The sequence below is a fragment of the Ranitomeya imitator genome, chromosome 2 (assembly GCF_032444005.1).
Source record: "Ranitomeya imitator isolate aRanImi1 chromosome 2, aRanImi1.pri, whole genome shotgun sequence".
NCBI classification, from domain to species: domain Eukaryota; kingdom Metazoa; phylum Chordata; class Amphibia; order Anura; family Dendrobatidae; genus Ranitomeya; species Ranitomeya imitator.
In genome coordinates, this window is record NC_091283.1 from 603,528,602 (window position 1) to 603,555,670 (window position 27,069).

Sequence of the window (27,069 nt, forward strand, 5' to 3'; positions counted from 1 at the left end):
ATTGCACTCTTTTGATTTATACGGTGTAGTGCAGCGGGGTTGGGTTAGTGTGACAGACAGGGACCACAGGAACAGTTCACAGCAAAACGTGTTTAATTTGTCCACTCTCATGCAGTGTACAGCACACGGTATCCTCCGGATCGCAGCTGGGAAACAAGACAGTTCATAAATGTCCGGTTACCGAGGGCAACTGTACCACCGTATCACGCTGCAGGGTGCTAGGAGTTCGTTCTCTGCTGGTTTTGTGTTTGCTAACACAGATGGAGCTTCTGTAGAACCGACTGCTCCACAGGTTGCCAACTCCAAACTGATACACCCCAAACCCTTCCTGCAGGTTTTTTTCTCTAAACTGGACTTTGTGGCCATGGGCCACTTGTAAGATCCGGCCTGCAGGAAACGGACCAGCCCCACTACCTTCCTGCAGTCCGTTTCAAAAATAAAAGCCCTTAACGGGATTTCCTGAACAATTCCTTGGTCAAATAACATGGCCAGGTTCAAGCTTACTTTTACTCTGCCTTGTAACTCACAGGCATCTTGCTGTGACCCTTGTGTGGCACTCCAGTGGATCTAATATGCTTCTGAGCGCATCCTGACCCTCGCAAATCACACCAGTCGCTGCCTCACAACGGTCATCTGCACAAGCCCTTAAAAATTATGTCTTCCTATTTTCATCTGTGTCTCACTGATTCCCATAGACTTTAATTGCCGAGTCCGTACGAACCATAGACACCCCTTTTTTAAAACTGATAAGTGTATGGATCAATGAAAGTATGGATCAGTTTGCTGTCTGAGACATGTCACACAGATGTGTGAATATAGCCTAAAAAGGACCCTGTTACAACTTTAATGTGGCCTAAATTACAGGGATCAGCTGCCTGATTGTAAAAGTCTACGCTTGACTCAGAAACAACGCAGCTTGTAAAAAACATAGTTAATGATAAAGTCAGGAACGTGGAGACTAGTCATCTGGGTGGCTCCTTGCCGACTTCTACATGCTCGGCTTAATCTTGTGACAAGTTCCCTTTAGTCATTGGTTGTTGGCCAAATAGGAAGTTGCTGCAGAGTGGAGAAGTTGACTGTATTGGTAAACTGAGAAGATTTCCACAGCTAAATGTAACTTAAAGATTTCCACTCATACAGGTCCCCTCACTTGCTTACTTTGGTTTGCATGAGGTTTTGTAAGGAAATAAAATTAAAGAAAAAAGTCTTCAGTCTCTGTATGCGACTGTAGAGTGCCAGATCATGACAATGTCCATTATGCACGTTGATACAAATCCCCTTATTCCTGTGGGAGGTGGAGTGGGAGGTCTATGCTATTTGCATACTTGCAGTCATGAGCCCACTAGTCTCATTCAACTTTTCTTAATTCACTTCTTCAAGTCCTCCACATTTTTGGTTCTGATGCTTCCCTCGCCACCCACCAGTTTATGTACTCCCTGCTCTGTCTGAACTGGTATGTGAATACTGAATCCAATCATTTGCCTAAGTGGAGACCAATAAATCACCACCACCAGAAGGCATTAAAGGGAACCTGTCACCCCGTTTTTTCAAAAAGAGCTAAAAATAGTGTTAAATAGGGGCAGAGCTGGGCTTTACATTAGTGTATTTTGGAGCCTTTATTCCCCACCTATGCTGCCGAAATACCTTTGTAAAGTCGCCGTTTTGGGCTGTCACTCACGCTGGTCAGGTCATATGGGCGTGGTGACAGCGCTGTTTCTCCCCCAGATCTCCGTTGGTTGCGTAGTGGTGTGCGCATGTCCAAGTGGTGAATCCACTGCGCAGCTTCAAGGAAAATAGTGCGATCTGCGCTATTCAGCCGTTTATCGGTGGGCGCGGCCATCTTTGTGAGGCCGCGCGTGCGCAGATGGTTCTTCTCGGGTTCCCGGGGCTTCAGGAAAATGGCCGCGGGATGCCGCGCGTGCGCAGATGGAGATCGCGGCGGCCATTTTCCTGCAGCCGAGATGCGAACTCGGCTTCAGGAAAATGGCCGTCGGGATCGCCATCTGCTCACGCGCGGCATCCCGCGGCCATTTTCCTGAAGCCCCGGGAAGCCGAGAAGAACCATCTGCGCACGCGCGGCCTCACAAAGATGGCCGCGCCCACCGATAAACGGCTGAATGGCGCAGATCGCGCTATTTTCCTTGAAGCTGCGCAGTGAATTCGCCACTTGGACATGCGCACACCACTACGCCACCAACGGAGATCTGGGGGAGAAACAGCGCTGTCACCACGCCCATATAACCTGACCAGCGTGAGTGACAGCTCAAAACGGCGACTTTACAAAGGTATTTCGGCAGCATAGGTGGGGAATAAAGGCTCCAAAATACACTAATGTAAAGCCCAGCTCTGCCCCTATTTAACGCTATTTTTAGCTCTTCTTGAAAAAACGGGGTGACAGGTTCCCTTTAAGAAAGCAAGAATCCAGGATGTCTGTGTGTGCTGTGTATGGAAGACATCATGGCAGCTAGTCTCCAACCACTATCTCAGAGACAACTGAAAAAGGGGAAACTAGTGGGGGTGCAAGATACAAGTCATATGACCTGAAATAGTTTTGTTCCTCATGTACATGCAGCGCCCAGCCAGGGCCGTGGGGTACTCGGTACCGGGTCCTTCGGTTCTCAGTGGGATGTCACGGTGGCTGACCCAGTCCGTGGCCCTAGGGGGACGTCCGCTGATGAAATGGGGGAAAGGTCTTTAAAGGGATAATGTTCGTGACGCCACCTGTGGTATTCGGTGAGGGTGACCGACGCTGCTTAGGGGTCCGCTGGGGTGATGTTATGGCAGCTAGATGGTATACCTTCCCACAGATGAAATATGTCCCCAGGGCTTCCCAGAGTATAGATGGTGGATGATGTAAGGCGCAGTGAATAATGAGGACACAAGGTTGCAGTCTCTTTACCTTTACTGAAGGCTTCAGCATCCACAGTCCAGGGTAGGGACCACAGGGTAGGCAAAGTCCTCTTATCCAGGTGGAATTCAATAGCCTTCCTCTAGCGCCTGAGTGTTGTAGTTCCTCCTTGCTGAGCAACTGGGTAAGGTCCCCACAACTATTATAGATGTTAAGTCTCTTCTCTCTCTGTCCCCCTTATGGATAGGACAAACCCGTATGACTGGTGGCCTGAGGCTTTTTATAGGGACCCTAGAGATGCCCAGGCCCTCACAAGTTGCCACCCTGCCTCCTGGGTATATGGTCGGGCAGCTGACGTGGAATCAACTGTCTTGCCAGTCTCTGAAGTAACGGCATAGAGATCCTTACTCTCTTGGTGTTATGGCTACCGGTAGTGTGCTTCAGAAGGAGGCAGCCTGCTTCTAACTGGTCTCCCACTGATGTTCCTCTCCTGTTGCTATGACTTCGTTGCTGACTCACTGCAACACAATTCCTTTCGTGTCCTTTCTTAGGATGCTGCCGCATGGGATGCAGGCGCAGGTCCGTGTACCTTCATCTTCCACAGGCCGCAGTCTGGAGCTGGCTGGAACCCACTCCAACCAGCCTCTGCCAAACTCGGTCGGGACTCACTGACTATCTCCTTCTCCCTCCAGTCAGCTTCTGTCTGGGTGAAGCCCAGTCAGCTTCTGCCTAACTTCCTAACCAATCCGCCAGTTTTACCTAAGTGTGAGGAGTGCCCTAATAGATAGAAGCATGGCTCCCCCTAGCAGACTGGAGTGTGAAGTGTGTTTTGAGGTTGTGATACCTGGACAGAAGATCTCCTTCATTGCCCTCAGACGTAACATCACTCCTCCTGGTGGAAGAATAACATTACTGCAACGACCAGGACTCTGGGGCGCTGCATACACATATAGGACAGTATCTCCTGATAAGGCACCTAAAACTACAACTATGCCAGAAAGGGTTTTTCTCAAGTTGTATCTTGAGCATTACGCAGCAGCTCTCCAGTCTTGTACTTATGGTACATCTTTTTAGGGGGAATGGGCACTCCTCCTTGAGTGCTACTATGACACATTGACAGTTTGTCAGAGCATGTTCTGAAGTCTAAAGGTACCGTCACACATAAGGATATCGTTAACGATATCATTGCTTTTCGTGACGTAGCAACGATATCGTTAACGAAATCGTTGTGTGTGACAGCGACCAACGATCAGGCCCCTGCTGGGAGATCGTTGGTCGCTGGGGAAAGTCCAGCACTTTATTTTGTCGCTGGACTTCCCGCTGACATCGCTGGATCGGCGTGTGTGACGCCGATCCAGCGATGTCTTCACTGGTAACCAGGGTAAATATCGGGTTACTAAGCGCAGGGCCACGCTTAGTAACCCGATGTTTACCCTGGTTACCGTTGTAAATGTAAAAAAACAAACACTACATACTTACATTCCCGGTGTCTGGTCATGTCCCTCGCCGTCAGCTTCCCGCACTGACTGGTGAGCGCAAGCCAGCCGTAAAGCACAGCGGTGACGTCACCGCTGTACTTTATGGCCGCTCAGTCAGTGCGGGAAGCTGAAGGCGAGGGACATGACCAGACACCGGGAATGTAAGTATGTAGTGTTTGTTTTTTTTACATTTACAACGGTAACCAGGGTAAACATCGGGTTACTAAGCGCGGCCCTGCGCTTAGTAACCCGATGTTTACCCTGGTTACCCGGGGACTTCAGGATCGTTGGTCGCTGGAGAGCTGTCTGTGTGACAGCTCTCCAGCGACCAAACAGCGACCCTGCAGCGATCGACATCGTTGTCGGTATCGCTGCAGCGTCGCTTAGTGTGACGGTACCTTAAACTGTTATTAATATGTTTGCATTTAGAGATAACAGGAGTTGTGAACAATCATATGACTTAGGTGTGAGAGCAGTAATTAGGAGAACTTCTCTGAAAATGCTGGGGGATGGTGATTTTGCAGGACTGATCACAGCAGCTCTCACCGGAGATGAGGGAAAGGTGGGAGCTGAGCAGCTAACTGCTGTATTTAAATCAGTGGGTTGGAGAAAGGTAGCTGGGAACAAATCATTTATCACTTAGGCCTGGAATGTAACCACTGGACATTGTTCGACAGGTTCTGGTGATTGCTTTTCTTGGCAGCAAGCTGTACACTGAGTAAGATAAAAGCTCTTATTGCAGAAGAATGACAGCAAGGAGAAAAAGCAAGTAATTTGCTTATTTCCATTCAGTCTAACAACTATACCTATTTCACAAAATGAGAATACCCCTGTAAGGGTTATTCCCAACTTTAGAAGTTATTCTTGGAAAGCGCTGAGTTCCTGTACTCGGCTATCTCTAGTAGTCCCATAGAGAATGAATGGAGCAACAGTGAGCACATCTGACCATTGCTTCTTTCATTTCAGAGCCCCATTCTCAACTCTGCTGTGGATAGATAATAACTTCTAAAGATGGATTTAAGGCTGGCATACTTTTGCCTTTGATTTAAGGGAGAAGTGCACAATAGGGTAAATCCCTAATAAAGGCGACAGTAGAAACAATAGGTTTGCTCCTCTTGGGTGGTTCTGTGAGAAGGTTTAGATAACCAGCTGCCACTGCCCTGTGACTGGGGGAAAATCCACCAAATGAAATGATGAAAAACAGGTTTAAAAATTGGCTGCGCTTCTGGAAACATGTTTTTTGCAGGTACTCCTGTAGGTCTTTACACTAGATAAAGATGTCATTTGGCATTGAAACGCGTAGGGGACAATAAACAACCTTCTAAGAATATGGCAGCAAGAGACTTCTTTCCAGGAGCGCAGCCAATTTTTAAACTTGTTCTGATAATTATCAATAAGTATTGTATCAGAAACTAGAAACCATTTCATCAAGAAAACTTTGTGGACATTTGTAAGTTTTGTAAATAATTTGTATCATGCTGCAAACAAAACAAATCACATTACAACACTCCTGTCAACACGAACAATGTGCACAGACAATACTTTTATATCAAAGAGATGTAAATGTGAATTGAGGTTCAGTTGTAGGACTAAAGCTTCATTTTTTTACCTTTATGTTGGTATGATTTCAATGATGGTACAACCGTGTCCCATTTATTACACTTATTGTATCTGAATCTTCTGGCTCCCTACCCCCTTCCTCGTCTTCCATCACGAATTTTGCACTAGCTCCTGGCTCTGTTGCTTTGGTTTTGGCTTGGAAAATGCAGAGTAGCAGTTCCCTCCACAAAGCTTCTCTGTTTCCAACAAATCCTCTCTGAGTTTGGATGCATTTTTGTCTAATGATTCAGCAGCATGAGAGGAAAAGAGCTGGATCTTACCGTTACCCATAGCCATCATTTGTCTCTACCACCCACTACTGCTGGCGATTTCTTTTCTTAATGTCTTCCTACACACCTTCACTACACTCATTTTTCTAAATGTCATCTACGGCATTGTCTATAATCTTCTTTAAAGTTATGGATGAATCAGTAGAAATGTTTAATGCAAGATCATAAAGCTGCAGCTTGTCAGACGGTAATGCACTTAACTGTCATATGATTCACCTGAAATACACTATCGTTCAAAAGTTTAGGGTCACTTACAAATTTCCTTGTTTTTGAAAGAAAAGCACAGTTTTTTCCAATGAAGCTAACATTAAATGATTCAGAAATACACTCTATACATTGTTAATGTGGTAAATGACTATTCTAGCTGCAAACGTCTGGTTTGTAATCCAATATCTTCATAGGTGTATAGAGGCCCATTTCCAACAACCATCTCTCCAGTGTTCTTATGGTTCTTTGTGTTTGCTAACTGTGTAAGAAGGCCAATGGATGGTTAGAATACCCTTGAAAACCCTTGTGCAAGTATGTTAGCACAGCTGAAAACAGTTTGGCTGATTAGAGAACCTATAAACCTGACCTTCCTTTGAGCTAGTTGTGAATCTGGAGCATTAAATTTGTTGGTTCCATTAAACTCTCAAAATGGCCAGAAAAAAAGAACTTTCAAGTGAAACTCGACAGTCTATTCTTGTTCTTAGAAATGAAGGCTATTCCATGCGAGAAATTGCCAAGAAACTGAAGATTTCCTGCAACGGTGTGTGCTACTCCCTTCAGAGGAGAGCACAAACAGTCTCTAACCAGAGTAGAAAGAGAAGTGGGAGGCCCCGCTGTACAACTGAGCAACAAGACAAGTACATTAGAGTTTGTAGTTTGAGAAATCGACGCCTCACAGGTCCCCAACTGGCAGCTTCATTAAATAGTACACGCAAAACGTTAGTGTCAATGTCTACAGTGAAGAGGCGACTCCGGGATGCTGGCCTTCAGGGCAGAGTGGCAAAGAAAAAGCCATATCTGAGACTGGCTAATAAAAGGAAAAGATTAATATGGGCAAAAGAAAACAGACATTGAACAGTGGAAGATTGGAAAAAAGTGTTATGGACAGACGAATCCATGTTTGAGGTGTATTGATCACACAGAAGAACCTTTGTGAGACGCAAAACAACTGAAAAGATGCTGGAAGAGTGCCTGACACCATCTGTCAAGCATGGTGGAAGTAATGTGATGGTCTGGGGTTGCTTTGGTGCTGGTAAAGTGGGAGATTTGTACAAGGTAAAAGGGATTTTGAATAAGGAAGGCTATCACTCCATGTTGCATTGCCATAGCAAACCCTGTGGACAGCGCTTGATTGGAGCCAACTTCATCCTACAACAGGACAATGACCCAAAGCACACCTCCAAATTATGCAAGAACTACTTAGGGAAGAAGCAGGCAGCTGATATTCTATCTGTAATGGAGTGGCCAGCACAGTCTCCAGATCTCAACCCCATTGAGCTGTTGTGGGAGCAGCTTGACCGTATGGTACGCAAAATGGTCCCATGAAGCCAAACCAACTTGTAGGAGGGGCTTCTGGAAGCATGGGGTGAAATTTCTCCAGATTACCTCAGCAAATTAACTGCTAGAATGCCAAAGGTCTGCAATGCTGTAATTGCTACAAAGGGAGCATTCTTTGACGAAAGCAAAGTTTGAAGGAGAAAATTATTATTTCAAATAAAAATCTTTTTTTCGAACCTTGTCAATGTCTGGACTAGATTTTAAATTCATTTGGCAACTCATTTAATTACTAAAAGTATGAGTTTTCATGGAAAACACAAAATTCTCTGGGTGACCCTAAATTTTTGAACGGTAGTGTGCTTCAGTGACTTTCTCACTAGATAATAAACCTATCACTGTCTGCAAAAGCGTTTACACGTGGGCTATGCTTCACTTTTTGAAGATTGTAATGTATAAATGACAAATGAATTTCCCTTCGACATGCAACTTGTGAAGATGAAAAAACCTGGGCATGTTTGCCATTGTGATTTTAATGTTTTCTTCTCTTTACACACAGTGATCAGAGCAAAGGCCATAGTGGGTAAAGAGGTTGACAGTGGGAATGATGTCTATGGAAATCCCATCAAAAGAATCCAGTATGAAATCAAACAAATTAAGGTAGGAAACGTAACTTTAGCTGTTCACAATACCACGTGTCATGGCAGATGGGCATCGTAGCGTATTGGCTATATCTTGAGAATAAGAATAGTTCCTATAGAATAGTTCCTATAGTTCTTGTGTATAATTTAATGCAGTGGTCCATTTAGCACTGGGAGAGGACTGCGAGTCACATCCAGACCTCTCCCCTTCCCCAAATTAGTGACATCCTGCTCCCACCCACCTTAAAATAGCTTCAAGCACTTTCTCTGACTGGCAGTATTAGCCTGTCTCCACTTTACTAAACTTAATTTATATCCAAACCACTAAGACCAGTATATATGCATCCACATCTGCTTTTCTGTGTGGAGCTACTCACAAAGTCACCATCTGGAGACCTGCTCGTCATAGCTGTTTACTAGACCTGGTGCTAATTTAACAAGCTGAGCCGGAAGTCATGCATACTAAGCCCATGAGGTTGGGGACCCCTGATCTAATGTGTTAATTTCTCACTATAATCAAAATTTTTGCTTGCTGTCAGTGTAGGAGTATTCAGAGTCTTAAAGAGAGTGTCCACTACTTTTACAGTGATGAGCTATCCTTAGGAGAGGTCATCAATGTCTGATCGGCCAGGGTTCGACACTCGGCACCCTCGCCGATCAGCTGTTACCATTGTAGGCTGTCGCCCGCCGGCTGCTTTATCTTCTAGTAGTGGCCACAGCAGGGTAATACACATCCGCCTTCTATTGAAATCAATTCAGTCACCAATAACAGTTGATCGGTGGGGGTGCCGAGTGTCAGACCACGGCCGATCAGACATTGATGACCTATACTGAGGAAAGGTCATCAATGTAAAAGTAGTGGACAACCTATTTAAATCCTAGAGAGACCTGTCTACAGTGTATGCAGACAATTGAATTCTCTTTGAGTTGAACAGATAAATTGTATCAAAGTACAGTATCAGGCCAGGAGAAAGAATGATGCTACTGATGTATTGAGCTAGCAAAGTATTAAGTTTAGGTCTCGTTCAAGTTTTTATAGTGTACTATGCTGAGCTCTGTGTTGTGCCATTTAAATGTCTCTACCAGAGGTTACTATTGCAAAACAATGGGGAGACAAAGAGCGCAATAGGGTCTTATCCACGTTACACAGAGGAGAATATACACCAAATTTGCTCACCTGGTTAGGATGAGATTAGAGCATATAGATAGCAGCTGCTGCAGATCCACAGGTCTTCACCGACCAGAGAAAATAATGTCTTCAAAGGGAGATTTGTAGTTAAAGTACTGTGCTGCCGCTAAGATGAATTTCAGGAGAGTATAGTTGATTCACAGTGGTTTTATTCTACGTGTTTCAGGGGTCTCATGCCCCCTTCATCAGGAAATACCAAAGGGGGCATGAGACCCCTGAAACGCGTAGAATAAAACCACTGTGAATCAACTATACTCTCCTGAAATTCATCTTAGCGGCAGCGCAGAACTTTAACTACAAATATCCCTTTGAAGACATTATTTTCTACCAGAGGTTGACAGCAGCATTTAAGAGGTTAAACAATACCGTTAGGTGCTAACATACAGTACATCACATGTCCACAAGTAATCACTGTTGTCAGAGGCTAGCGCCTAGCTCTGTTGTTGAAGGCACGTTTCGGCTGCATAACTCAGCCAGCACCTGCCCTTTGTGGAGCTGGCCGGGTTCCTGAGTCCACTCCATACCACTCTCGTTCCATGATGTAATAATACGCCATGGTTCCCAAAGGGGTTAAAGTATGTTGTTGGTTAAATGACCATTCTAATGACGACATGCTTGATTCAGTATTGGTCTTCTATAGTCATTCAGCCTGGCCATACACGTTCAGTGAAGCCAAGCCACAAACGACACCTTTCTTAGAATAGTCTTTCATCCAAATTTAGGATGAAAAAACATCAAACACTACCAACTTTATTTCAAAACTAGATGGTGGCCCGATTCTAACGCATCGGGTATTCTAGAATATGTATGTAGTTTATTTATGAAGATTTTAGAATAATACAATGAATACACAGAATTCGGCTGGCCGGGCGCGACCAATTAGCGAAGCGTGGTTGAAATCCCGCGCCAATTTGCGGCCGGAGTGCGCCTGTTGCTGATTGTTCGCAGCCGGCCACGTAGTATATAGCACAGCCACGTAGTATATAGCAGCCCACATAGCATATAATACAGCCACGTAGTATATAATACAGCCACGTAGTATATAACACAGCTCACGTAGTATATAACAGCCCACGCAGTATATAACGCAGCCCACGTAGTGTATAACACAGCCCACGTAGTGTTTTTACACAGCCCACGTAGTGTATAACACAGTCCACATAGTGTATAACACAGCCCACGTAGTATATTGCACAGCCACGTAGTATGTAGCACAGCCCACGTAGTATATTGCACAGCAACGTAGTATATTGCACAGCCTACGTAGTATATAGCACAGCCACGTAGTATATAGCACAGCCACGTAGTATATTGCACAGCCCACGTAGTATATTTCACAGCCCACGTAGTACTGTATATTGCACAGCCACGTAATATATTGCACAGCCACGTAGTATATTGCACAGCCCACGTAATATATAGCACAGCCACGTAGTATATAGCACAGCCATGTAGTATATAGCACAGGCCACGTAGTATATTACACAGCCCACGTAGTATATTTCACAGCCCACGTAGTATATTGCACAGCCACGTAGTATATTGCACAGCCCACGTAATATATAGCACAGCCACGTAGTATATAGCACAGCCATGTAGTATATAGCACAGCCATGTAGTATATAGCACAGGCCACGAAGTATATTACATCCCACGTAGTATATAGCACAGTGACATAGTACCGTATATAACACAGCCCATTCAGTGTATAACAGTCACGTAGTCCCACATAATATATAGCACAGCCAAGTAGTATATAGCACAGCCACATAGTATATTGCACAGCCACGTAGTATATTGCACAGTCCATGTAGTATATTGCACAGCCCACGTAGTATATAACAGAGCCACGTAGTATATTACACAGCCCACGTAGTATATAGCAGAGCTACGTAGTACATTGCACAGCCGACGCAGTATATAACAGCCCACACAGTATATAGCACAGCCCACGCAGTATATTACAGCCACGTAATATATTACACAGCCCACGTGGTATATTGCACAGCGACGTAGTATATAACACAGTCCATGCAGTATATAACACAGCCCACGTATACCCACGTAGTACATAGCACAGCAAAGTAGTATATTGCACAGCCACGAAGTATATTGCACAGCCACGTAGTATATTGCACAGCCCCGTAGTATATAGCACAGCCCACGTAGTGTATTGCAGAGCTGACGCAGTATATTGCAGAGCCGACGCAGTATATAACACAGCCCACGCAGTATATTACACAGCCACGTAGTATATTACACAGCCCACGTAGTATATAGCACAGCCATGTATTATATTGCACAGCCGACGTAGTATATAACATAGCCCACGCAGTATATAACGCTGCCCACGTAGTATATAACACAGCCCACGCAGTATATAGCAATGTGGGCACCATATCCGTGTTTAAAAAAAGAATTATAATAAAAAATCATTATATACTCACCCTGCGACGGCCCCCGGATGCAGCCCAGGCCTTTCCAGCTCCTCGCGCGCCGCTCTGGTCCGAAGCGGCAATAACACGTGATGATGTAGCGGTCTCGCGAGACTGCTACGTCATCTCCGGTCATTGCCGCAATGCATTCTGGGGACCAGAGCGGCGCGCGAGGAGCGGGAAAGGCCTGGGCTGGATCCGGGGGCCGTCGCAGGGTGAGTATATAATGATTTTTTTTTATTATTTTTAACATATGTTTTTACTATTGATGCTTCATGTGGTCGTCCGCATAGCTGATGAGCACCGGACCTGCCTGTTATTGACATGGATTAGGCTGGTCTGTAAATTAGACCAGGCTAGTGCATGCTGCAAGTATTTTCACATGGACCATCGGTCTGGGTCGAAATGTTCTCAGTCTCTCAAGGTAATGCTGGGTTCAGAGGAGCCTAAGTGAACTCATCTCTTTTTCACCCAGAAAAAATGGACCATTTTCATCTGCAGTGTCATTTGTATTCTCTCTGTATGTCCATTTTTTAGGTGTATATAACATCCATATGGCATCTGTTTCCTAAGTCAATAATTGGAATGTATCCATAAAAATAAGGACGTCCTATTCAGTAACCTCTCTATTGAATAACATTGGTCTATGTGCTAACTTATGTTAAGATGGACAGCACACGTGCACATAACACACTCGTTGCAAGGAGCCCTAACACTGCTTTCACACATGTAACATTAATGGTCTGTGTATGGACCGCGATGTCTGGAAAGGCTGCAGGTCTCATGACCCAAACTGAAGAACGTTACATTTGCCTGTCAGGTTAGCAGACTTAGGGTATGTTCCCACGGTCAGTAAACGCTGCGGGTACCTAATCAGCAGCTGCTGACCGCTGACGCCTGCACATTCCGTCCTAACAGTCTCTTCTTGTTTGGCTGCAGTGTTCTCATTGCATCCAATCAGCGACTACTAATTAGCTGCAGTGGTCACATAAAATCTCCTGCTGACTATTGATGCTAGCATATCAGCAGGGAATGCTGGTCCAGGGGGTGATTATTGTTTGTTTTTTATTTAATTACTCTGGGGTCATGAAGTATAAACTGTAAAGTAGGAGACAACCACCTTCAATACAGGTCCTTCTCAAAAAATTAGCATATAGTGTTAAATTTCATTATTTACCATAATGTAATGATTACAATTAAACTTTCATATATTATAGATTCATTATCCACCAACTGAAATTTGTCAGGTCTTTTATTGTTTTAATACTGATGATTTTGGCATACAACTCCTGATAACCCAAAAAACCTGTCTCAATAAATTAGCATATTTCACCCATTCAATCAAATAAAAGTGTTTTTTAATAACAAACAAAAAAACCATCAAATAATAATGTTCAGTTATGCACTCAATACTTGGTCGGGAATCCTTTGGCAGAAATGACTGCTTCAATGCGGCGTGGCATGGAGGCAATCAGCCTGTGACACTGCTGAGATGTTATGGAGGCCCAGGATGCTTCAATAGCGGCCTTAAGCTCATCCAGAGTGTTGGGTCTTGCGTCTCTCAACTTTCTCTTCACAATATCCCACAGATTCTCTATGGGGTTCAGGTCAGGAGAGTTGGCAGGCCAATTGAGCACAGTAATACCATGGTCAGTAAACCATTTACCAGTGGTTTTGGCACTGTGAGCAGGTGCCAGGTCGTGCTGAAAAATGAAATCTTCATCTCCATAAAGCATTTCAGCCGATGGAAGCATGAAATGCTCCAAAATCTCCTGATAGCTAGCTGCATTGACCAACATCAGCAGCTGACATGGCACCCCACACCATCACTGACTGTGGGTACTTGACACTGGACTTCAGGCATTTTGGCATTTCCTTCTCTCCAGTCTTCCTCCAGACTCTGGCACCTTGATTTCCGAATGACATGCAAAATTTGCTTTCATCAGAAAAAAGTACTTGGGACCACTTAGCAACAGTCCAGTGCTGCTTCTCTGTAGCCCAGGTCAGGCGCCTCTGCCGCTGTTTATGGTTCAAAAGTGGCTTTACCTGGGGAATGCGGCACCTGTAGCCCATTTCCTGCACACGCCTGTGCACGGTGGCTCTGGATGTTTCCACACCAGACTCAGTCCACTGCTTCCTCAGGTTCCCCAAGGTCTGGAATCGGTCCTTCTCCACAATCTTCCTCAGGGTCCGGTCTCCTCTTCTCGTTGTACAGCGTTTTCTGCCACATTGTTTCCTTCCAACAGACTTACCATTGAGGTGCCTTGATACAGCACTCTGGGAACAGCCTATTTGTTGAGAAATTTCTTTCTGGGTCTTACCCTCTTGCTTGAGGGTGTCAATGATGGCCTTCTTGACATCTGTCAGGTCGCTAGTCTTACCCATGATGGGGGTTTTGAGTAATGAACCAGGCAGGGAGTTTATAAAAGCCTCAGGTATCTTTTGCATGTGTTTAGAGTTAATTAGTTGATTCAGAAGATTAGGGTAATAGGTCGTTTAGAGAACCTTTTCTTGATATGCTAATTTATTGAGACAGGTTTTTTGGGTTATCAGGAGTTGTATGCCAAAATCATCAGTATTAAAACAATAAAAGACCTGACAAATTTCAGTTGGTGGATAATGAATCTATAATATATGAAAGTTTAATTGTAATCATTACATTATGGTAAATAATGAAATTTAACACTATATGCTAATTTTTTGAGAAGGACCTGTATATTAATGATCCATTTATGGAAATATTTGTTGTCATTCATACCGTATTCAAATTTTTTACATGCTTTTGTAGATGTTCAAGGGACCTACCGAGGATATACAGTACATCTTTACTGCTCCCTCATCGGCTGTATGTGGAGTGACACTGGAGACTGGAGGCAAAAAGGAGTATTTGATTGCAGGTTTGTGCTTTTTACATGTGACTGTATTCGCTCTGATTTTGGTAATGTTATATAGCCTAGCTTTATACAATACTTGTAATGGTATGGTAAACTCAATCTGCCATCTTCTGATGGCATAACAACAAAATAAACCTGGAAAATCCCTTGCCTCGCCAGCCACTGATGACATTGATGTAAACAAACTGATAGAAAAGGTGTAACTTATAATGGTGTCTTATGTTATGTCTGTAATCGTCAATATGAAAAGGCGTTGGACGTCTACTTTTCATTAGCAATCTTGACATGTCTGTTTCACTAAACACTTATTGTCATTAAGTTACATACAGTCATGGCTGAAAGTGTTTGCACCTTTGAAATTGCTCCAGGAAATGAAGTGTATTTCTCCCTGAAAATTATTGCAAATTACGCATGTTTTGTTATACACATGTACATTTCCTTTGTGTGCATTGGAACAATACCAAAGAACAGAGAAAAAAAGGCAAATTTAAAAATATTTTCCAACAAAACCCCCAAAAATGGGCCAGACAAAATTGTCGTCAGCTTTCCAAAAATGTGGATAAAAAACTTTGTTTTAAGCATGTGATGTTCGTTCATACTCGCCTGTGGCAAGTAACAGGTGTGGACAATATGAAAATCACACATGAAACCAGCTAAAAAGGAGAGAAGTTGACTCAATATTTGCATTGTATGTCTGTGTGTGCCACACTAGGCATGGAGAACAGAGAAAGAGGAGAAGAGAACTGTCTGAGGACTTGAGAATCAAAATTGTTGAAAAATATCAACAACCTCAAGGATACAAGTCCATCTCCAGAGATCTTGATGTTCCTTTATCCACAGTAGAAAGCATAATCAAGAAGTTTACAATCCACTGCACTGTAGCTAATCTCCCTTGACATGGAAGGTAGATAAAAATACATGAAAGGTTGGAATGCAGGATAGTCTGGATGGTAGATAAGCAAAGCAGCCCCAATCAAGTTCCAAAGAAATTCAAGCTGTTCTGCAGGCTCACGGTGCATCAGTGTCAGCTTGAACTATTTGTCAACATTGGAATGAAATGAAACGCTATGGCAGGAGATTCAGAAGGTTCCACTGCTAACATAGAGACATAACAAAGCTAAACTGCAGTTGCCAAAATGTACGTGAGTAAACAAAAATCCTTCTGGGTAAGTGTCTTGTGGACAGGGGAGACAAAGATAGAGCTTTTTTGTAAAGCACATCATTTTACGGTTTACCAAGAATGCAATGAAGCCAACAAAGAAAAGAACATAGTACCTACAATCAAAAATATGGTGGAGGTTCAAAGATGTTTTGGGGTTGCTTTGCCGCTTCTGGCACTAGGTGCCTTGACTATGTGCAAGTCATTATGAAATCTGAAGATTACCAAAGGATATTGGGTCACAATGTAGTGCTCAGTGTCAGAAAGCTGAGTTTGCGTCCTAGGTCATGGGTCTTCCAGCAGGACAATTACCGTACCCAAAACATGCTTCAAGAAGCCCCCAAAAATGGATGGAAGCAAAGCGCTAGAGAGATCTGAAATGGCCAACAATGAGTCCGGATCTAAATCCTATTGATCATCTGTGTAGAGATCTTAAAATTGCTGTTTAGAGAAGGCGCCTTCAAATATGAGAGACCTGGAGCAGTTTGCAAAAAAGAGTGGTCCAAAATTCTAGTTGAGAGGTGTAAGAAGCATATTGATGGTTCTAGGAAGCAATTGATTGCAGTTATTTATTCCAAAGGGTGTGCAACCAAATATTAAGTTGAGGGTGTCAATAATTTTGTCCGGCCCTTTTGGGGGGTTTTGTATGAAATTACCGTATTTTTCGCTTTGTAAGACGCACTTTATTTCCCCCAAATCTGGGGGGGAAATGGGGGTGCGTCTTACAAAGCGATATACCGCTTACGGTTACATTGGGATGAGGGGGTGTCCGCTGCTGCGGTTGTCTGCCGCTGCTGCTGTGGTTGTCCGCTGCCGCCCAGGATGATGCTGGAGTCTCCGGTGCTCTGGGGGGGCTCTGGCGACATTTTGTGAAAGGCCAGAGCCCCCCAGCAGTTGGTCTAGGCTTTCCTGTGCGACGGACTTCGGGAAAATGGCCGCCGGAAACTCGGGAGATGAGATTTCATCTCTCGAGATATTGGTCCCAAGATCTCCATCTGCGCATGCGTCGCCATTTTCCCGAAGTCCACCGCACAAGAAAGCATGGACGAACTCCTGGGGGGCACTGGCCTTTCACAAAATGTCGGCAGAGCCCCCCGCAGCACCGGAGACACCCCCACAGCACCAGAGGCACCCTTGCAGCACCAGAGACACCCCTGCAGCACCGGAGCCCCCCTGCAGCACAGGACACCTGTACACCCCCTCATCTCAGTCTGCAGCAACATTTCACTCCTGTCTCCAGCAGCGACCCTGGGACCCTGATCCACTGCAACCACAACCCCCGATAAGCAATAAGATGCATGGATTATAAGAAGCACCACCAATTTATTTAAAAGTTTTTTCCTATTTTTCTCCTCAAAATTTGGGGTGCGTCTTCGAATCGAAAAATACAGTATGTCTAATTTGCTTTTTTCCCTCTGTTTTTTTTTTGTGATGTTCCAATACGCACAAAGGAAATACACGTGTGTAACAAAACTTGTGTAATTGCAATAATTTTCTAAGAGATATACTTCCTTTTCTGGAACAATTTCGAGGATGCAAACACTTACGGCCATGACTGTATGCTCTTAGATCACTGTTTTGTGCTGTTCGTCTTGGTTTTTTTATTCTCATGGAAATGTATAAATACATTGACAAGAGGTAATTATTAACAGACACATGGCATAATGCATTATGAAAGTGTTAATAGGGGAATGTCTCATCAGAAACTAACCTATTTGAATTGTTTTCTGTTAAATGCATTTTTTACATTTTTAACAGGCTTTGTTTTATTTTAATTTGTAAAAAATCTTGCCAAGAAGAATAATTTTAGAAATGTACAAGTCCATTGAGAAACAAACTAAAATCTTTTCTGGTGGAAAATAAAAATAAAGAACTAAAATAATGGGGTTGTATAAATATGCATACCCTTAAATTAATACTTTGTTGAAGTAGTCTATGAATTTATGAGATAATTCAGTGTTTTGGGGTAGGAGTCTATCAACATGGTACATCTAGAATTGCAAATCTTTGCCCACTGTTACTTCTAGTAGCTCCAAATCTATCAGCTTGTGAGGGTATCTTCTATGTACAGCGCCCTCTTTAGGTCAACCCACAGATTTTCAAATGGATTCATGTCTGGGCTCTGGTTAGGCCATTCCAAAACTTTGATCTTCTGGTTATTAACCCCTTAGCGACCGCCGATACGCCTTTTAACGGCGGCCGCTAAGGGTACTTAAACCACAGCGCCGTTAATTAACGGCGCTGTGGAAAAAGTCAATAGCGCCCCCCAGAGGCCGATTTTCTCCGGGGTCTCGGCTGCCGGGGGTAGCCGAGACCCCAGAGAACATGATTCGGGGGGTTTTTAACCCACCCCGCATTTGCGATCGCCGGTAATTAACCGTTTACCGGCGATCGCAAAAAAAAAAAAACGTGATCTCTTTTTAATTTCTCTGTCCTCCGATGTGATCGCACATCGGAGGACAGAGAAAAGGGGTCCCAGGTGGCCCCCCAATACTCACCTAGCTCCCCCGATGCTCCTCGTGTCTCCCGGTGGGCGCCGCCATCTTCAAAATGGCGGGCGCATGCGCAGTGCGCCCGCCGGCCGGCACCGGGAGAATCTTTGGGGTCTCGGCTGCCGGGGGTAGCCGAGACCCCAAAGAGCATGATCAGGGTCGGTTTTACCGACCCCTGTTTTGCGATCGCCGGTAATTAACTGTTTACCGGCGACCGCAAAAAAAAAAGTAAAGTGTAATTCTCTGTCCTCTGATGTGATCGCACATCAGAGGACAGAGAAATAGGGGGATTCGGGGACCCTACAATACTCACCTGTGTCCCTGGGTCCTCCTGCTGCTCCTCCTGGCCGCCGGCAGAAGAACATGGCGGACGCATGCCCAGTGCGCCTGCCATCTGTCTCCATCTGCCGGCCGGCAGGAGAACAGCAGTTGGGGCTAAAATTAGGGTTAGGGGTAGGGTTAGGTTAGGGGTAGGGTTAGGGGTAGGGTTAGGTTAGGGGTAGGGTTAGGGGTAGGGTTAGGTTAGGGGTAGGGTTAGGGCTAGGGTTAGGGCTAAATTTAGGCTTAGGGTTGGGGCTAAATTTAGGGTTAGGCTTCTTTCACACTTACGTCGGTACGGGGCCGTCGCAATGCGTCGGCCCGACATACTGACGCACGTTGTGAAAATCGTGCACAACGTGGGCAGCAGCTGTAGTTTTTCAATGCATCCGCTGCCCAATCTATGTCCTGGGGAGGAGGGGGCGGAGTTACGGCCACGCATGCGCGGTCAGAAATGGCGGATGCGACGTACAAAAAAACGTTTCATTGAACGTTTTTTTGTGCCGACGGTCCGCCAAAACACAACTGATCCAGTGCACGACGGACGCGACGTGTGGCCATCCGTCACGATCCGTCGGCAATACAAGTCTATGGGCAAAAAACGCATCCTGCGGGCACATTTGCAGGATCCGTTTCTTGTCCAAAACTACGGATTGCGACGGAATGCCAAACGACGCAAGTGTGAAAGTAGCCTTAGGGCTAGGGTTAGGGTTGGGGCTAAAGTTAGGGCTAGGGTTGGGGCTAAAGTTAGGGTTAGAGCTGGGATTAGGGTTAGGGTTTGGATTAGGGTTGGTATTAGGGTTAGGGTTGGCATTAGGGTTACGCTTGGGATTAGGGTTAGGTTTGGGATTAGGGTTAAGGTTAGGGTTGTGATTAGGGGTGTATTGGGATTAGGGTTAGGTTTGAGGTTAGGGTTGAGATTAGGATTAGGGGTGTGTTGGATTTAGGGTTTTGATTAGGGTTATGGTTAGGGTTGACATTAGGGTTGTTTTGGGGTAAGGGTTGTGATTATGGTTAGGGTTAGTGATTAGGATTATGGATCAGGTTGGGATTAGGGTTAGGGGTGTGTTGGGGTTAGGGTTGGAGCTAGAATTGGGGGGTTTCCACTGTTTAGGTACATCAGGGGGTCTCCAAACACGACAGCCAATTTTGCGCTCAAAAAGTCAAATGGTGCTCCCTCCCTTCTGAGCTCTGCCGTGTGCCCAAACAGTGGGTTACCCCCACATATGGGGCATCAGCGTACTCGGGATAAATTGGACAACAAATTCTGGAGTCCAATTTCTCTTGTTACCCTTGTGAAAATAAAAACTTGGGGGCTACAATATCTTTTTTGTGAAAAAAAAAATATTTTTTATTTTCACGACTCTGCATTCTAAACTTCTGTGAAGCACTTGGGCATTCAAAGTTCTCACCACACATCTAGATAAGTTCCTTGGGGGTTCTAGTTTCCAAAATGGGGTCACTTGTGGGGGGTTACTACAGTTTAGGTACATCAGGGGCTCTGCAATCGCAACATAATGCCCACAGACCATTCTATCAAAGTCTGCATTCCAAAAAGGCGCTCCTTCCCTTACGAGCTCTGCCGTGCGCCCAAACAGTGGTTTACCCCCACATATGGGGTACCAGCATACTCAGGACAAATTGGACAACAACTTTTGGGGTCCAATTTCTCTTGTTACCCTTGTGAAAATAAAAACTTGGGGGCTAAAAAATCTTTTTTGTGGAAAAAAAAATATTTTTTATTTTCACGGCTCTGCATTATAAACTTCTGTGAAGCACATGGGGGTTCAAAGTGCTCACCACACATCTAGATATGTTCCTTAAGGGGTCTAGTTTCCAAAATGGGGTCACTTGTGGGGGGTTTCCACTGTTTAGGCACATCAGAGGCTCTCCAAACGCGACATGGCGTCCAATCTCAATTCCAGCCAATTCTACATTGAAAAAGTAAAACGGCGCTCCTTCACTTCCAAGCTCTGCGGTGCGCCCAAACAGTGGTTTACCCTCACATATGGGGTATCGACGTATTCAGGAGAAATTGCTCAACAACTTTTGTGGTCTAATTTCTCCTGTTACCCTTGTGAAAATAATAATTTGTGGGCGAAAAGATCATTTTTGTGTAAACAAAAGCGATTTTTTATTTTCACGGCTCTACGTTATAAACTTCTGTGAAGCACTTGGGGGTTCAAAGTGCTCACCACACATCTAGATAAGTTCCTTAAGGGGTCTAGTTTCCAAAATGGTGTCACTTGAGGGGTTTCCACTGTTTAGGCACATCAGGGGCTCTCTAAACGTGACATGGCGTCCGATCTCAATTCCAGCCAATTCTGCATTGAAAAAGTCAAACGGCGCTCCTTCACTTCTAAGTTCTGCGGTGCGCCCAAAAAGTTGTTTACCCCCACATATGGGGTATTGGCGTATTCAGGAGAAATTGCATAACAAAATTTATGGTTACATTTCTGTTTTTACACTTGTGAAAATAAAAAAAATGGTTCTGAATTAAGATGTTTGCAAAAAAAAGTTAAATGTTCATTTTTTCCTTCCACATTGTTTCAGTTCCTGTGAAGCACGTAAAGGGTTAATAAACTTCTTGAATGTGGTTTTGAGAACCTTGAGGGGTGTAGTTTTTAGAATGGTGTCACACTTGGGTATTTTCTATCATATAGACCCCTCAAAATGACTTCAAATGTGATGTGGTCCCTAAAAAAAAATGGTGTTGTAAAAATGAGAAATTGCTGGTCAAATTTTAACCCTTATAACTCCCTAACAAAAAAATTTTGTTTCCAAAATTGTGCTGATGTAAAGTAGACATGTGGGAAATGTTATTTATTAACTATTTTTCGTGACATATCTCTCTGATTTAAGGGCATAAAAATACAAAGTTTGAAAATTGCAAAATTTTAAAAATTTTCGCCATATTTCCGTTTTTTTCATAAATAATCGCAAGTAATATCGAAGAAATGTTACCACTAACATGAAGTACAATATGTCACGAAAAAACAATCTCAGAATCAGCGGGATCCGTTGAAGCGTTCCAGAGTTATAACCTCATAAAGTGACAGTGGTCAGAATTGCAAAAATTGGCTCGGTCATTAAGTACCAAATTGGCTGTCACTAAGGGGTTAAAGCCATTCTTTTGTTTATTTTGAACTTAGCATTGTTGTGCTGAAAGGTGAAATTACTCTTCGTCTTCTTAGCAGAGACCTGAAGGTTTTGAAGCAAAATTGACTGATATTTGGAACTATTCATAATTCCCTCCACCTTCACTTAAGCCCCAGTTCCAGCTGCGTGGCTCCAAAGCATAATGCTGCTTCCTTAACCCCTTTCTGACCTCGGACGGGATAGTACGTCCGAGGTCAGATCCCCTGCTTTGATGTTGGCTCCTGCACTGAGCCCACATCAAAGCCGCGACATGTCAGCTGTTTTGAACAGCAGCTGACATGTGCGCGCAATAGCAGCGCGTGGAATCGCGATCCACTCGCCGCTATTAACTAGTTAAATGCCGCTGTCATACGCTGACAGCGGCATTTAACTACCGCTTACAGCCGCGCGGCCGGAAGTGCGCTCATCGCTGACCCCCGTCACATGATTTGGGGTCAGCGATGCGTCGGCTTAGTAACCAGAGGTCTCCTTGATGATCACTGCTATGTAGCTGAGCCGATCAGGCTATGCCAACTTTTAGCCTCCCATGGAGGCTATTAAAGCATGGCAAAAGTAAAAAAAAAACGTTTGAAAAAATATGCAATAAATAAAAAAAAATGTAAAAGTTTAAATCACTCCCCTTTCGCCCCATTCAAAATAAAACAATAAAAATAAAATCAAATATATACATATTTAGTATCGCTGCATTCAGAATCACCCGATCTATCAATAAAAAAAAGGATTAACCTGATCCCTAAACGGCGTAGAGAGAAAAAAATTCGAAACACCAAAATTAAGTATTTTTGGTAGCCGCGACATTGCATTAAAATGCAATAACGTGAGATCAAAAGAACGTATTTTGCACCAAAATGGTATCATTAAAAATGTCAGCTTATAAAGGCACGGATGATTGACCTCGTGGAGACCAAAACATCCAACACCGCGGAGACACCATCACGTGTTTCTCAATGCAGTGATCCAGAACACTGCCCCCAAATATGCAAATGCATGTAGAGGAGCTGCGGAGACACCATCACGTGTTTCTCAACGCAGGCAGTGAATAGCCAGGCCTTTCCCCGGGAAGGAACAACCAAGGGAAGGGCAGCATCCAATAAAGGAAAACCACCTATGCCAAGCAAGGTATCCATCCACAGACAGCTGTTTCAGGGTTTTTGCCCCTCATCAGTGTGGAGTAGGAAACTGGCTATCAGGACCAGTGCCTAGTAGAAAGTCTATAAAGGCACGGATGATTGACCTCGTGGAGACCAAAACATCCAACACCGCGGAGACACCATCACGTGTTTCTCAACGCAGTGATCCAGAACACTGCCCCCAATTATGCAAATGCATGTAGAGGAGCTGCGGAGACACCATCACGTGTTTCTCAACGCAGGCAGTGAATAGCCAGGCCTTTTCCTTTATTGGATGTTGCCCGTCCCTTGGTTGTTCCTTCCCGGGGAAAGGCCTGGCTATTCACTGCCTGCGTTGAGAAACACGTGATGGTGTCTCCGCAGCTCCTCTACATAAAAACGTCAGCTTGTCACGCAAAAAATAAGCCCTCACCCGACCCCAGATCAGGAAAATGGAGACGCTACGGGTATCGGAAAATGGCGCAATTGTTCTTTTTTTTAGCAAAGCTTGGAATTTTTTTTACCACTTAGATAAAAAATAACCTAGACATGTTTGGGGTCTATGAACTCGTAATGACCTGGAGAATCATAACGGCAGATCAGTTTCAGCATTTAGTGAAGCTAGCAAAAAAGCCAAACAAAAAACAAGTGTGGGATTGCACTTTTTTTGCAATTTCACCGCACTTGGAATTTTTTTTCCCATTTTCTAGTACACAACATGGTAAAACCAATGGTGTCGTTCAAAAGTACAACTCGTCCCGCAAAAAATAAGCCCTCATGGCCATATTGATGGGAAAAATAAAAAAGTTATGGCTCTGGGAAGGAGGGGAGCGAAAAACGAACACGGAAAACGGAAAATCCCAAGGTCATGAAGGGGTTAATGTTTCACATTGGGTATGGTGTTCTTTTGGTGATGTGCAGTGTTATCTTTGTGTCAAATATGGCCAAAAGTGTCAACTTCGGTCTCAATAGACTATAACACTTTTACGCACATAAACAGACTAAGACTGACTTGACATAGGTTTTGGTAAAACGTAGCCAGGCTTTGATGTTTTTTTCTTTGTTAAAAAAAAAGGCTCTAGTCTTACCTTCCTACGCCACAGGCCAGTCATATGAAGAGTATGTATACACAACCCCTTTCTGACCTCGGACGGGATAGTACGTCCAAGGTCAGATCCCCTGCTTTGATGTGGGCTCCTGTGGTGAGCCCGCATCAAAGTCGGGATATGTCAGCTGTTTTGAACAGCTGACATGTGCGTGCAATAGTGCCACTGTCAAACGCTAACAGTGCCATTTAACTAGATTGGACTTGTTTACTGATGGATTATTTCCACTTTGAGAAGGGTTTCTCAATTAGCTCTTGACAAAACATTAACCAGTTATGATGTAAATTTCAGGAGATTATTACTTCAGATCATTGGGTTATGGCCCCATTTCCTTTTAAATTGAGGAAACATTGCACATTCATGTTTATGTAAGACAGGTGGAAATGGCAAACATATAATATATACCTACAAGTACAAAAGTGGGTATTCTTATAACACATTCCAAAATCATGTAAATGATCAAAAATCATCGACAGCCCTTGCTTAAGGGGGATCTCCTTGAGAATGAGATAAAATGGCATCCCTGATATAATTCCCGTCCTAGTCACGTGTTAGCACTAGCTGCAGACTAAAAGACTTGTTAAGAGACCTGTGTGACAACAGCTGTGTCACACATACCTGAGTCAGCAGCCAGGAGCACGGCTGTTATATGTGAAGAAATATATCACTTCTTAGTTGAGCACATAAGGGGTTAACGTGATCTTCATCCTTCTCAATGTTTTCCATTTGGGTATAGTAAGTCTCTGTTCGCGGCTATAAAGCAGTAAAATTGGTAGAGGAAGAGGATGTCTATGAAGCTGGAGGTCTTCTCTGGAGGTCTTCTCGCCAAATACAGTGTGGGTAAAAACATATTTCTACACATATCACAGCCGTGCTCCTGCCTGTGTGATACAGCTCTTGTCAGTTGAGGCACAAGTCTTGGGGGCTGTGTATCTTTAGTCTTAAGAAAGGAGCACAAATCAGTTCACCTGTCCAGTGCGCGGCTATAGTACTCTTCCAACAATATGGCTATGTGCACACGCTGCGGATTTTGCTGCCGGTCCGCAGCTGTTTTCCATGCGTTGTACAGTACCATATAAACGTATGGAAAACAAAATCCGCAGTGCACATGCTGCGGGAAAAAAAACAACGGAAATGCAGCCTTGTTTTTTCCGCAGCATGTCAATTCTTTGTGCGGATTCCGCAGCAATTTACACCTGCTCCTCATCTTAATTGAATTAGCAAACAGGTGAATATATAACTAGAATAAAAACAATCACAAAAAATAAAAATATATATATGTAAATACAAAGACATTTGTGCATTAACATAATAAATATTATTTAAAATACCTAATAATGAAGGATCAGAACTGTTTGTTTTTTTTACATCGGGAGACAAAATGCAGTCTTCAGTGTGCAGCCCATACTGCGATATGGATAGGATGGGCTGCAGTTTTAGGGTATGTGCACACGTCAGGATTTTTAGCGTTTTTTTTGCGGAATTTCGCTATAAAAACGCTATAAATCCGGTAAAAAAACGCTAACATTATGCATCCTATCTTTTAGAATGCATTCCGCATTTTTTGTGCAGATGTTAGCGTTTTTTTCCGCAAAAAAAACGCATACCGCAAAAAATCAGGACATGCTCTAGCTTTTTCCGTTTTTTTTGCGGATTTCCTATCAAAAAGGTCATTCCGGGGGGGGGAAAAAAAAAACACGCAAAAAATCCGCAAAAAAAACGCGCAAATTCCGCGAGAAATCCGCGCGAAAAAAGGACGCGGATTTCTGGCAGAATTCTCAGGATTTTGTCAGGAAAAAATCCTGACGTGTTCACATGCCCTTAATTAGATCAGAGACTCCATTTTATCTCATTCTTGGAGAACCAATTTAAGTGCTTCAGGGCTCTGTAAAAAAAAATTAAAACAATGTATAATTACCTCCTACAGTGGCGCCATTCCAGCAATTTTAGCTCTGCTATTTACAGCGGGTCACGTGACACTACATCGGCTCATCAAAGCTGGCGTTTGCTTTATCAAAATAGCAAAGGCTGCAGCAGGTCGCTGTTTTTATATATATATTTTTTTTAGGTTGGGTACTTTTTATTCCTTTTTTTTTATTTTTCCAGATGTTTTATACATACATATATTTTGAACTTCATTTTTCCTCCAAGAGATCATAAAAGATTTCTGTGGAATATATTTATTATTCTTTATGACTCATTTTTTCCACTGTAAATGATGCATTCATAGGATTCTCATTGTGGTAGAAGGCAGAAATGATCTGGGTCTGTTAGGACTCAGCAGCACTGCTATGGCAGGCAGTATTCGGCAATCGCCTGATCACCAGGTCCTACAGATGGAAAGGCGATACTGATACCTCTGTACACTACACAGCACCACATATGTTAGACAGCCGGAGACCAGACCTGCCCTTGGTAGAACATAGGAGCAGGAATTTACTCCTGTGCTGCGAATTTACAATGGCACGGCGTTACATGCCAGGATGACGCACGCTTGGTCATTATTTGGATAAAATCAACACCATGTTCATTTTATTTATATGCTTTACTTTATGGTGATTAAAAAGGTATTATGAAAAACAGGTTTTACATTCCAATGTTAACCCTTTTTACAACAGTGGATCCAGGTAGTTTATGGAGTAAGCCTAGGCCCTTGACCTAGTTGGTAGCTGCAACATTTGGGAACTGAGTTAACTCTAATCCTAGCTGTTTAACTCCATAAATATTGAGATCAACATTGACCGTTGCATATAAGCAATTAGACATCACACAACTCCCCCCCTTCATAAAATCGAAGGATTGTAATGGTGGCTGAGGCCTAGTGTAACCCTGCAACAGTTGAGCTTGGCATATACAAGTGCTTCTCCCTA

At 43.8% G+C, this 27,069-nt stretch overlaps 1 protein-coding gene across 1 annotated transcript in view; it reads left to right on the forward strand.

The window, feature by feature from the left end:
* The window catches only part of TIMP2 (TIMP metallopeptidase inhibitor 2), a 70,047-nt gene that overhangs the window by 26,010 nt on the left and 16,968 nt on the right, over positions 1 to 27,069 (forward strand). The window contains exons 2-3 of the mRNA XM_069752413.1: positions 8,257 to 8,357; positions 14,751 to 14,859. Of these exons, the coding sequence (XP_069608514.1) occupies positions 8,257 to 8,357; positions 14,751 to 14,859 (210 nt within the window). The remainder of the gene's footprint in view (positions 1 to 8,256; positions 8,358 to 14,750; positions 14,860 to 27,069) is intronic.